The sequence below is a fragment of the Trichosurus vulpecula genome, chromosome 6 (genome assembly GCF_011100635.1).
Source record: "Trichosurus vulpecula isolate mTriVul1 chromosome 6, mTriVul1.pri, whole genome shotgun sequence".
Classification (NCBI taxonomy): Eukaryota; Metazoa; Chordata; class Mammalia; order Diprotodontia; family Phalangeridae; genus Trichosurus; species Trichosurus vulpecula.
This window is the reverse complement of record NC_050578.1, coordinates 104,496,365-104,510,212: the sequence shown is the minus strand read 5'-3', so window position 1 is coordinate 104,510,212 and position 13,848 is coordinate 104,496,365. Positions and strand designations below refer to the sequence as shown.

General features: G+C 35.8%; 1 protein-coding gene across 1 annotated transcript in view; it reads right to left on the bottom strand.

Moving 5' to 3' along the window:
• Positions 1-13,216, bottom strand: part of IQCM (IQ motif containing M) — a 244,553-nt gene extending 231,337 nt beyond the window's left edge. The window contains exons 1-2 of the mRNA XM_036764995.1: positions 13,212-13,216; positions 11,706-11,898 (exon numbers count right to left, since the gene is read on the bottom strand). Of these exons, the coding sequence (XP_036620890.1) occupies positions 11,706-11,898; positions 13,212-13,216 (198 nt within the window). The remainder of the gene's footprint in view (positions 1-11,705; positions 11,899-13,211) is intronic.
• Between the last annotated feature and the right edge of the window lie 632 nt (positions 13,217-13,848).

The following is a 13,848-nucleotide window of genomic DNA, read 5'->3' as shown; positions in this document are numbered from 1 at the left end:
GCTAAAACATAAAGGGGGAAATTCAATAAGCTGGGGAATTTTGTGACATAAAATCAAAGACATTAATAAAAAACTTTTAAGTAGTATTTTAAGACATAATGACTTAAGAAATTAATTGGGATTGTAGGTGTATAGCCAGAAGGGACCTTAGATGTAACATAGACCAACCATCTAGTTCATCTCCAAGAAACACTTAAAAGCAATGAACATCATAGAAAAGAAGAAATAATGTGGATGAAACAAACTAACAACACTGCTGGTGAAATGGAGTTGTAACACAGTTACTCGGAATTTTTGCTAAGCAATGATCACCTAATCCTGCCTCTAAATTCCCTCTAAAAAGACCAAGCTTAAGCAAGCTATTTCTTGGGCAATCCTAAAAACTATATAGTTTCCTGAGAAATCTTAAACCTGCAGCCTTGGGGGTACTGTCTGCAGCCACAAACTCTGAAGAAGAAAAAATAAGGCAGAGGCCAAGCCAAACAATAACACAGTATGAATATCCCCATGGAGGGATTGCTACTATGGTGACAATTATCCCATGATCTGGTGCACAGCCTCTGGAGTGAAAGGTCTGTCATGAATTCCCCCAGCAGCTTATCAAATAGCCGCCATTCAGGGAATGTGTTTTTTGCTACTTTTATGATCCTTGACCCCTTGGCAAATTTTTCAGGAGTAGGCCAGCTCAGAGCAGCAGAACAACCCTAATCATATCCACAGAGCAGCCAGGAGGCTTACAAAACATGGTACCAACAGGGAAATAAAGAAAACACAGAGGATGACCCAAGCAAAACACCCAAACACCCCCTTTCAATCTCTCCATCTCTTGAGGTCGTCTTTGTCATGATGAATAAACTATTAATTCTTTCCATCTAGTAGACTTCCCTACTTTACCTTCAATTCTTCCCCCAAGTGCAATACAACTCTTATATCAGCTTCCTCTTCCCACAGACACCCACTGGTTCCAGTCTGGTTCTCCATTTCATCTCTATGGAAATTTACATTATGACCTTCTGTGGCTCCCACTTTTGCAAGAAAAATAGAATATGTGATGTAGCATTTTATGAATCCTTATACATGTCTAGTAAGGTCCCGCAATTAGCAGTGCATTTGTAGGATTAGAATCTTATCTCTGTTTCAGACGACAGGAGCTTGGGCAAGTTACAAACCCTCTAAGCCCCAATTTCATCACATGCAAAATGAAGATAATAGGAAAGCATTTTGCAAAGTTTTAATTACTATATCAATGTATACAAATGATATAAATATTTATATAATATATAAATGTAAAGTACTACTGTTATATCTGTGAGGTCTTACAATGATGCAGTGGGCACCGGATATAAATATAGTGTTTAATGAAGCCCTTAGAGGTCTCTGACAATGTGGGAAGTTGATTGCTACAATACAAAGAGTTCTCAATCTGTTGCTTGCTGTCATCAGTAAGGTAGGTGATGTAATTGACAGAGCACTGGACTTGGAATCAGGAGGACCTGAATTCAATTCTGCCTCAAAAATTTTCTAGCTGTGGAACCTCAGGCAAGTCACTTATAATCTTTGCAGCCTCAACTTCCTCATCTATAAAACTGTGATAACAGGTAGTTTTGAGCTTCAAATGAAATCTGTTGTGTTACATAAATGTTATTATTATTAATATTGAAGTGGTCTCAGGCAAGGCTCCAAGACTCTGTTTTCTCAATGGTAAAAGAAGAGTTGAACCAGACGATCTCTGATTCATTCAACTTCTGAGTGTACTGTTAAGATACCACAGACTTTCAGTCATTATGGCTTCTTGAGCTTGGAAGTGTTGCTGAGCTGCTCTCCCTGAGAGAAGGAATTTCCTTTGAAATTCCTTTGAAGGTTCAAAGGAATATTTCTTAAGAGCTAGGCATAAGTAGCAATTACGGCAAAGGACAGGTCTAAGTGCCTTTCATGGAAGTCATAAGAGCTAAGCTCCAAAAAAAGAGATGTTTTTTTTTTAATTCAAGTAAAAATGTTGTCACCTAACCCTCAGATTTTAAAATAACCTTGTATAAGCCAACAAGGAAACGGCAGTCACTAGATTGTAATGATGTGTTTGCAGACTACTCAATTAAAAAAAATCTGGCCCATGTCCAGTTCCAATTCAATGGGTTACATAAAGTTACACCATTTTCAAAAGGAAAGAGCAGTAACTGAAAGATGAATTAGCCATGACTTGATGCATGACTTTCATTCTGATGCATTATTAGTTAGGTCAACGCCTGGTATGAAGGGGTCTGACTACTATAGGTGTCTGTCTCTGATGGTCATTACTTTTCCTTTCATGTGAAGAGAAAAAGACAGGAGTCTGGGAAGTTTTTTGTAATTCAAGGCCAAAACTTCCCATCACAACTGCCTGTTCTTACAACAGCCCTGGAAAGTAAGTGCTATTACAATTTCCATTTTTATACATGAAAAAAAAAACTAAGGCAAACTAAATTTAAGTGACTTGCCCTGGATCTGAAGCAGGATTTGAATTCAGGTCTTCCTGACTCCCACATTCAGTGCTCTTATCCATTGGAACATAGTAACTGCTCAACAATGTCGGCAGAATAAATTCCCAAGGGGCAACTAGGTGGCACAGTGAGTAGAGCATGGGCCCTGGAGTCAGAAGGACCTGAGTTCAAATCTGGTCTCAGACACTTGACACACTTACTAGCTGTGTGACCTTGGGCCTTGCCTTCCCCTCTCCATAAAAACAAAAAAAAATGAATAAATTCCCATAAATCACCCTCCCCACCCCACACTATTCAGGAATATCTGTCACAGGCAAGAAGTCCAGGAAAGTCCCTTTAATAATGTCCTAGGTTGAAAGTCATATGGGATCTTTAACAGCTTGGAAGAATGGGATGAACTACTGGAAGACTGGAGATGCACTGAGCTATATGAGCTATTAAAATGTTCCCTAGCCTTTTCTCATGCAATATCAAAATTGCCACACACACACCCATCCCCTCCATCCAATGTTCAATAAACACTTATTAAGTACCTATTACATGCATGTTCCAATTCCAGGCACTGGAGATAAAAAAGAAAAAAAGTGAAATATAGTTTATTTCCTCAAGGAGCTTATATTCTATTGAAGGTATATACTTGTACAAAGATAAATGAAGACTAGGAACTTTGAGGAAGGAGCTAATAGAAACTAGAAGGATCAGGAAAATATTTTATGGAAGAGGTGGTATGTAAGCTGAGTCTTGAAGGAATCTAAGGATTCTAAAATGTATTGGTGAACAAGGAGTATATTCTAGGGATGGGTAACAACCCATATGCAGGTACAGAATGCCAAGTTAAAAGAAAAACAAATAAGGCAATTTAGCTGGAATGTAGAGTACATTAAGGAGAAAGACATGTTTGAAGTGCCTCTCAGTCGATTAATCAACAAGCATTTATTAAGTGCCTACTGTGTGCTAGTCATTGTGCTAGCTGTTGCAGACACAAATATAATGAGAGAAACAATATCCACTCTCAAGGAGTGCCTGTTATGTGTGTAACTCCTGCTTCCAAAGATTCTCTCACAAAGTCTATAGATACTGCATCTTTAAGAGTCAAATGGGATGTTGTAGGAAAAGCCAGTTACTGCTAGCAGTTTTTCTAGGAACAGTTGAAAAATATCTCACTTTGAGGTGTTTGTCCCTATGGAGTCAGAGAAAAACTGTGTGTTTTTTACTTCTGATCTATAAGAATCTATGAGATAAACTGCAGAGAGGAACTATTAAAAGTGTTAGCTTGAGAAAGCTGAAAAGATGATTCCTGTCCTTGAAGGAGAGAAGCTATCAAAGACAGAAAGAAAGGAGATAGAGAGATATTTTCTAATGAAACTTTCACCTTTATCTTGTGAAAGTTTTTGATAAAAAAAAACACCTTTACTTGGTATCTTGAAAGAAAGTGAATAGTTTGGGATGGTATTTTCACAAGTGAAAAGATGTCATGGTGTTATGTTATATTCTTTGCACAATACAAATCTTATAAATATGTCTATTTATTGTTTATTAATAGGTCATATATTTGGTAAATATTTCAGTTAATCTTGGTTAATTTTTAAAATTCAGTTAATTTTCAGTAATATTCAATAAATAAACATTGATTTAATTATAAAAGATTAAATGATTTACTGTATAGAAAATCATTAGTAATTACCATTGGGAAATGAGGTTCCCCATGTTCAAAGCCTGTGTTAAGCAGTGGGAATATAAATATTAAAATAAAATAATCCTTGCCTTTAAGGAGCTTATCATACAATAGGAAAAACAAGATTTCTACTCAAGAAAATGTAATACTGGAAGGTGGGGTGGAAATGTGGTAAGTGCAAGAAAAGATCCAAAGGGCTGTGAGAAGGCTGAGGAGAGCCTTTGCTAGTGTGACTAAGTGGCAGCTTAAAATGGTTGTCTGAGAAGAGGCAGACAGCCTAGCTCCTGAGTAGCTTCTCCAAGCAAAAAGCGAAAAATTGTAATAGATTGAAGAATGATCATGAAATCATACTAGAAACAATGATGATTTCATGTACCTCACAACTACACAAAAATGTATCTAAAGCCTGCAGACATCAGGATATGGAGTCTGGGGGGTAATTCCACAGCCATCACTTGCTGTTGCCTCCTAGCATGACCAGAGGCCAGCCACAGACACCAACACTCTACCAAGGCTCTGCATCCAGAGGGAGTGTGAGTAGGAAGCTTCCCTAAGAAATCCCATGGTTAGTCAAAAAACCAGCAAAGGATACTGGAATTGAGGAAAGAGAGAGTAAGGATGACAATTTTGCAACTCTGCCTCACTTAAATACAATTCACACTCAAGTCAAGACATTACCCCGTGATGTCATTGGTCCTTTTTGAAAATGAAAGGCAAACAACAACACCTGATCAAAACTGCTCTAAGTGAGGACAGCCTGAGACTGAGGTGCCTAGTACTCTGCCCTGAGACACCACAGAGGATCCTGAAATCCAGGATCCTCTCAGAATCCAACTCAGAAACCTACTGGACAGTGGAAGGGATGAAGGAGCTTCACTCCAGGAGGGGAAAGCAAACAACGGAATCCTGGTGACCCAGTTCCAGTCCCAGCAGGCACTACCAACTCTGCAAAAAAGCACAGCAGGAGGTGGAGACTGGCCCCAACACAAAGCATCAATTCACGAACTAAGGCTTAAGGGATGAATAAAATGAAGAAGACATAGATCACCATTTAAAAAATTATAATATATTCAGAGATATGAAAAATCTAATCAGGAAGGAAAAAGTATTTTCAAAACAATTATAAACAGCAAGACAAAAGAAAAAATAGATTTCCACGAGTATTTCTTGCATACCTAGAAGATATTAAATAAGCAATTTTTAATTGAGGAAATAGAGGAAAGAATTGGAAGAAGGATAAAGAGCTTAGAACAGAAAGTGGTAAACCTTATTCAAATAATGGACTCCCTGAAAATCAAAGTGAAATCCATGATTATAATGCAAATGAAATATTAGAGCAAAAATTTTTAAATTGAACAAAAAAGAAGAAAATCTGCTGTCAAGAAGAACTAGTCTAGTGAGTAGAGCACTGGCCCTGGAGTCAGGAGGACCTGAGTTCAAATCCAGCCTCAGACACTTGACACATGTACTAGCTGTGTGACCTTGGGCAAGTCACTTAACCCCAATTGCCCTGCCAAAAAGAAAAAAAAAAGAACAACTAGACAAGAAAACAAGGAGAGAGATAATTAAAGAATCATATGATTTCTGAAAACTGTAATTCAAGGAAAATCCAGGAAATTCTATTTCAAGAAATCATAAATGAAAACTTTCTACATTTATTAGATCTAGGAAGCGAAGATAGAAAGTATCCACTATTCACCTCCTTAAAGAAACTTCAAAAGGAAAAGTCCCAGGATTATCATAGCCAAAATCCATATTTTCAAAGAAAAATACTGTAAGCATAGAGAGAAAAAGCAGTTAAAGTACTCAAGAACCATAATCAAGACTGCACAAGTCCGGGCAGCTTCTACCACAAATGAAAAGACACCCATGAATACCATATTACGAAAGACAAAAGATGTGGGCTTACAACCAACAATAACTTTTGTTGTAAAACTGAGTATAATCCTACAGGGGAGAGAAGGCTTGTAGTGGAATATAGAACATTCGAGCATTCCTGGTGAAAAGATCAGATCTTAGTAGAAAACTTGAAATGCAAATATAAGAGTCAAGAGAAACCTAGAAAGGTGAATTTATTTTGAGCAACTAAAGGGGCTATAAGATGTGACAGTGCTAATATTCTAAAAAAAGGGAGATGAAACAATGTTTTTGAAGTGTATAAAAGGAGTTAAGAAAAACAGGGGATCTGGGGATGGGTTGGTTATGTTCCAAGGATTTCAATTCGAGAAATAGAAGGTTGTATGAAAGAATACATTAGTTTAGAGAGTGGAGAGCAGAGGGAAGGGAAAGAGAAAGGAGGACAGAAGTGGATTGTAAGAGGTTACCCATTAATTGAGGAATGACAAACTATGGAATATTAATGTAATGAAATATTACTGTGCTATAAGAATGATGACATACCAACTGTGTCTTCATGGTACCAATGAAAAAGTGTGTTACCTACATCTTTAGAGAGAGGTAATGTACTCAAGTGACATAAAAATACATACTTTGGAAATGGCCACTATGTGGTTTTGCTTTGCTTGACTATATGCATTTGTTACAAGGAACTGAAGAAGTAAGGGGTGTTAGCAATAGTGGTACCAAAAAAGAGGGCCACTGTAATATTTTTTTAAATACATAAAAGACAAAAATTCGAAAGGAAGCACCAATGAGCAGGACAATTTTGAAAGTAACATGCTATATTTATTAATAATAATAATGGTAATTGCTTACAATTAAATACTGCTTGCAACATGCCAGGTACTATGCCAAGTTCTTTCCCATTATCATCTCATTTGATTCTCACAAAAACTGTTGGAGGTAGGTGCTATATTATTATTTTGTTATTATTCTTGTGTTTTTGCTCTATCTTCCATGCAAATACCACTTTGTAAAGCTTAATTAGTATTGATTGGTCAAATTGAACTGGGATGCCAGTCACTGGAGGTTAACAGTGGGAGGAACCACACTGGAATGGGCATTCAATTTTATAGCTTTTGAGAAAGGTACCTTCAACCTCTAAAGCATACCCTAGAAGCCTGGTTTAGTCAACCTATCTGAAGAGTTGAGGCCAGAGCCTCACTACACATATGTTCAATCTTCTTCTCTGTTTTCCTTTACATACTAAATTCTCTATGTTTGTTGATAACTAAGTTCATTTAAAGAAGACTTTTCTTTAAAAAATAAGAATCAAAGATGATTCTGAGGCAAAGGAGGTAACTTGGGCAAATTGGATGGATGATAGTGCGCTAAGAAATCAGCAAATTAGGACGAGAGGGACAAGTTTTAGGGGAAATTATTGTCAATTTCACTTTTAGACATACTGAATTTGAGATAGCAGTGAGTCACCTATGTAGAGGCATCTAGCAGAGTTGAAGATGTAGAGCTAATTCAGAAGAGAGAACAGAACCAGATACAAAAATTCAATTGTCATCTTTATAGAGGTGATAATTGAAACTATGGTAGCAAATAAGATTATTGAGACTATGTACAGAGTAGAGAAACTCTACCTTTCCTTCAAAAGTCAGATAAATGCTGTCCCCTCTGTAAGGTCTTCCCTGAGTAGGAAGTGATGTCTCCTTCCTCTGAACTCATGGCAATTTGTTTGTATGTCTCATGCAGTTATTATGTTCAAGTTTTATTACATTTATTTATGGATGTGCGTTATCTTCCCTATTACATTATAAGCTCCATGAAAACAAGGACCAATTTACTTTTTAAATTGAGTATTGAATTAAATTGACATAATTTAACCCATGGTGTACTTGAACATAAAAACAATATTCTTATTACAGGATTTGACTACCCATGTGAACCAGGGATAAATATTATGGCCACTGGCCCAGACATTGTTACATCTCCTTTCACAAACTTTGGAGCCAAACTAGGTACAACTTAGCCCTCAGTCATCACCAGGATTATAAGTAGAATTTTTGTACTAAAGGGGCCACACAAAAAGTGACAGAATTGATGAAAAGATTTACATATAAGCTTTGTAAAAGTTATTATTTAAGGCAATAGATTATGTGAGAACACCACAATTCCAAAAAAAAGTCAATCAATTTTTAAATAACTTTTGTTTTAAAAAATGAAATGGGGTAAAAAGATATTATTATGATAAAAGGTGAGACAAACAGGTGATGTAGGGAGTGATACCATCCCTCCCACACAAGAAAATGAAGGAATCAATCTATTAGTCTATGTTCATGTAAAAACTTTGAAACTGTTTCTTCTATCACTTCCATAGAGCGATCAAAGCTCTTGACCAGATGGTCTTCACCATTTTTTGTTATGGACCCATTTGGAAATCTGATGAAGTCTATGGACCCCTCCTGGGAATAATGTTTTTAAGTCAATAAAACTTAAAAAAAATACAATTACAAAGAAATCCAAGCATATTGAATACAATTAATCTGTATAGTATTTACATAGAAATATATAGAGATATATAAAATATGTTCATTGACCTAGGTTAAGAACTTCTATGAAGATACCTAGATTAGCCTTAGCGTATGTGCAAGACTTTCCCCATCACTCACTTAAAAAGAAATTTACCAAGGTTTTGTATTTGGCACATTATAGTTAACAATTAATAAATCTTTATTGCTTGATTGATTAGATTTGAACCAAAAATCTGCTGTATATCACAAGTATAGAAATAACAGAAAAAATGAGCAAGAAAAACAAGGCAGAGTAGAGTTTCTCTACTCTGTACATAGTCTCAATAATCTTATTTACTACCATAGTTTCAATTATCACCTCTATAAAGATGACAATTGAATTTTTGTATTTGGTTTTGTTCTCTCTTCTGAATTAGCTCTACACCTTCAACTCTTCAAGACAGCATTTTTGATGGTAATAAAAGTTTTCTCCATGAGACAGCTTTCAAGTGGACTTCTTTCTTTGTTCCTATGAAGGATACATTTAAAACACCTTGGAGAAAAGAGTAATCAGGTAAATAAAATGTAATGAAATCTTTCATAGTGAGTTAATTCAGATACCTCACCAAAAATGTTAGCATGGGGGTTTAAAGATTCTGAAGCCAGAATACCTTGATAAAGTTGATGTTAAGCATGCTGGGAGAAATAAAGCTTATCTCTGAGAGTATATAAAGTTGAATTACTCAGATTTCTAAGTGGATATATATGTATATGTGTGTATGTGCATAAATATATGTATATATATATGGATGTATATATGGATAGATAGATAGATCACTAGAAATTGTATAATGATCTTCCAAGAGGAGTTTCCATTTGCTTGCCCAAATACTGGGCAAGTCACTATAACCTCTCTTTGCCTCAATTTCTAATCTGTAAAATGAAGAACATTAACAAAAAATAAAAGAACATTATAGCTTTTTGGTAGGTTACTACAAATATTTTGAGGATAATGACAGATAAAACTGACTGCATCTGAACAGAAAGAAAACTGTTACCTGATATGATAGTCATGGCAGAATTTACAACAAAGGTTACATAAAATTGGAAATAAAGGCTAGAGATGAGAAGAAAATGCTGTGAACAATTATAATTGCTGCAATGTGACATTTAAATAAGGAATTAATGCTAAAAGTGGGAAATAGAAAAAGGCAATGATAAAAATTTAACCAGTATAAAGCAGTCATCACAAAAAGGAGGCCAAAAGAGCTTAGAAACTTCCTTAGCTAATAATCACTTTAATTCTTTGCCTAGCAAACAGAGACAGCAAGAATATACAAACTCATTTGTAAATATTACAGAGGAAGATGATGGAAAGTCATGAGCAATGCTATCTTATAAAAGGATAAAAAGCCCACATAGTGAAAAAAGAATCTGTAGAAAGTTTGGTATAAGACTTAAATGAACCACACCATGCCAAAGGCATTTCAAGATGAAACTAGTAAGAAAACAATCACTAGACCTAAAAAGGAATAAATCTGTTAATATTTTTATAATAATCTATTTTAATTATTGGTGACAGAGGAACTTCCTCACTATGTCTCTAAAACATAAGTCTCTGGAGTGCTATATGAAAAAATAGAAACGGCATTAAGTAGGAATGGCATTTAAAAAGACTAAGTCTGAAAGAACAAGTAGGCTAAACTAAAGTTATATCAAGAAAATCTTTCCTGGGAACAAAACAATCTTGAAAGCATTGAGGAATTATTTAAAAATGTATCTCAGGGAGAAGAAGACAATAACAGAATGAAAAAATCATGAACAATGTTAATGCCCCAAAAAGAGTATCAACAACTGCCAAGCCAGATGCTTATTTTCTTGTCTTCATTAACTCTATATGAGAATGATGTACATCTATCCCAAAGCTATCCTCAAAGTAAATGAAAAGGAAAAAGAAGCTTTTGCAAATGTTTATATTGTTGTTCAGTCGTTTTCAGTCATATCCAACTCTTCATGACCTCTTTTTGGATTCCCTTGTCAGAGATTATAGAGTACTTTGCCATTTCCTTCTCCAGCTCATTTTACAAATGAGCAAACTGAGGCAAACAGGGTTAAGTGACATGTTGAGGGTCATATAGCTAGTAAGTGTCTGAAACTAGATTAGAACTCAGGAAGATGAATCTTACTGACTCCAAGCCTCGTACTCCATCCACTGTGCCATCTAGCTGCCCCTAAATGTTTATATACAGTAGATGAAATCTTTGCAGACACACAATTGTCTAAAAATTATAAAGAAAACAAAAATTAAACTTTTTCTTTCATGTTGATTATGATAGAAAGAAAAAAGAAAGGAAGAGAGAAAAGAAGGAAAGAAAGAAAGAAAGAAAGAAAGAGAAAGAAAGAAAGAAAGAAAGAAAGAAAGAAAGAAAGAAAGAAAGAAAGAAAGAAAGAAAGGAAGGAAGGAAGGAAGGAAGGAAGAAAGAAAGAAGGAAGAAAGGAAGGAAAGGAAGAAAGAAAGAAAGAAGGAAGGAAGAAAAGAAAAGAAGGAAAGAGAAGAAGGAGGGAAGGGAAGGGAAGGGAAGGGAAAGGAATCTTGAAATAATATCATCTCAAAGGAATTAAAGTGTACTATAGGCACTTAATAAATGTTGAATAAACGGCAAGTATTTATTTGGCAGTTTAGGTGACCAGGTGGATAGAGCAATGGGCCTGGAGTCAGGAAATGCTGAGTTCAAATTTGAACTCACACACTTACTAGCTTTGTGACCCTGGACAAGTCATTTAACCTCTGTTTGCCTTAATCTACTGGAGAAGGAAATGGCAAACCACTCCAGTATCTTTGTCAAGAACATCTCATGGACAGTATGGTCCGTAGGGTCATGAAGTGTTGGGTGTGACTAAACAACTGAACAACATTAATTTATCAGTTCTAGGCCAGGCTCTATGCTAAGCACTAACTGAATGAATGAGTTTAGTAAGTACTGAAGAGTGCCCATGACGAGTGACAGTAATAGAAAGGCAAAAATTAAATAACCTCATTCTCAAGGGGTATCTTCATCAAGGTTCTTCTGATAACCGAATATATCATCTGGCTAGTATTTAATTTAGAAAGTGCACAGAAGTAATGTCTAAGTAACTATTTCAAACTATTAATAGACCCAGTTTAGAAGAACTCTTAAACATATTCATTACCTTGGCCATTACTCTTGCTAGTCTTTTCCGTTCAAGCCACCCTCTAATGGCACCCTGAATCAAGATGATTGCTTTCAGGATCTTCTTGTTTATTTTGTCTTTACGTTTTCGGAGTTGAGGTTGAAAGGCAAGATAAATGTCTAAATGCGGCCCAATTCTTTCGACGTCAGCTTTGTAGACAATAGATTTGCTCCTAGAAATGAAAATGGAAAGGTTTTGTTTTGTTTTCTTTTCTTTTTCAGATAAGTGTAAGTAACAATGGACAGATGACGGCACAATGGACAGAGCACTGGGGGCATGGAATTGGGAAGACCTAACTTCAAATCCAGCCTCAGACATTTACTGGCTGTGTGACCCTGGACGCTTAACCTCTATATGCCTCTGGAGAAGGAAATGAAAAACTACTCCAGTATCTTTGCCAAGAAAACCCCATGGACAGTATTATCGTGGTCCACAGGATCGGTCAGATGTGATTGAACAACATCAGATAACAACAGGGGCTCTAGGTGGTGCCATAGTGCACTGGACCTGGAGTCAGGAAGACCTGAGCTCAAATCCAGCCTCGGACATTTACTAGCTGCGTGACTCTGGGCAAGTCACTATAACCTCTCTTTGCCTCAATTTCTAATCTGTAAAATGATGATAACACCTACCTCCCAGGGTTATCATGAGGATCAAAGACAATATTTATAAAGCACTTAGCACAGTGCCTGAAACATAGCAAGAACTGTATAAATTTATTACTGTTATCATTATTACCGTTACATTAAAATCTATGTATTTAAATAAACTTTAATGATTTAAAACTGTTGGTATAATGGGCACAACACTATATAATTGCCTGTTATTCATTTAAGTCTTCTGTAAAAGAAACGTGTAATTAGTTATTCTGGCATTCAATGAGACTTTTTTCCTTCTTCATTTACTTCTACCCTGAAGATAGATTCTGCAAGATCCTTAGATACATCAGGAAGAAGGCTAGACAGTCTGTCTCATTGTCCAAAGGAAGACTAGTGTTAAATTCACAAACAGAATCAATATAGTTAAAATTAGAAAAGAAACAACTAATTGCAGGGCGAGGGTGGGGAACTTGTGCAGCAAATTTCTCTGATAAAGGTCTGATATTCAAGGGGTAGGAATAGGAACTTTTCTTTCATTATTTCAGGAGACATCCAGATGAGGATACCCCCTTTACCAAGGCAGATAGACATCTTCTCTGTTTTCGCTGCCTAGAGCTCTGACAGGTTAAATAACTATCTACACGTAAATACGTATGTATGTATATGCAGTATAAGTAAGTATATGTGTATGGAATTGATAAAATATATAAGAACCAAAGCTCTTACATATTAGATAAATGGTCAAAGGAATATGAACAGGTAGGTCATAAAAGGAAAAGGCAGGCTATCACTTACCATAAGGAAAAAATGTTCCAAATCACATATATGCATATATATGCGTGTGTGTATGTATATATAATATTAGAAATAATATGAGAATGGGTACCTCATACTCGTTCAATTGGCAAAGATAACCCAAAACAAACTAACAATTCTTGGAAGGGCTATGGAAGGACTGGCACAGAAATGCGCCATTGATGGAGCTGTAACGTAGACCAAACACTCTGTAAAATATACCAAACAGTCACCAAATTAGACATACCTTTTGATCCAATGATACCACTACTTGGCTTATATCCAAACGAAACAGAGAAAAACAACCTATGTGTACAAAAATATTTTTAGCAGCCTTTTTTTGTCATAGCAAAGAATTGTAAACAAAGTAGATGCCCATCAATTGGGGAAAAGCTGAACATATTATGTGATTTAATATTATTGAGCCTTAAGAAATGATTAAAGAGATAGACTCAAAAGAAAACTGGGAAGATTTGTATGAACTGATGCAGAGTGAGTTGGGCAGAACCAAGATAAAAGTTTGTAAAATAACTAAAACAGTGTAAAGAAAAACAACTTTAAAAGCCTCAAAAACTATGATCAATACAACCAACCATAGGACACTGTGTAAGACTGAGTAAACTTTCCACCTCTGGGCATAGAACTGATGGACTGAAGTATAGAATGAGATGTATGTTTTCAGACATGGCCAAGATATGTATTTGTCATATGCAAGAATACTTTTTTTT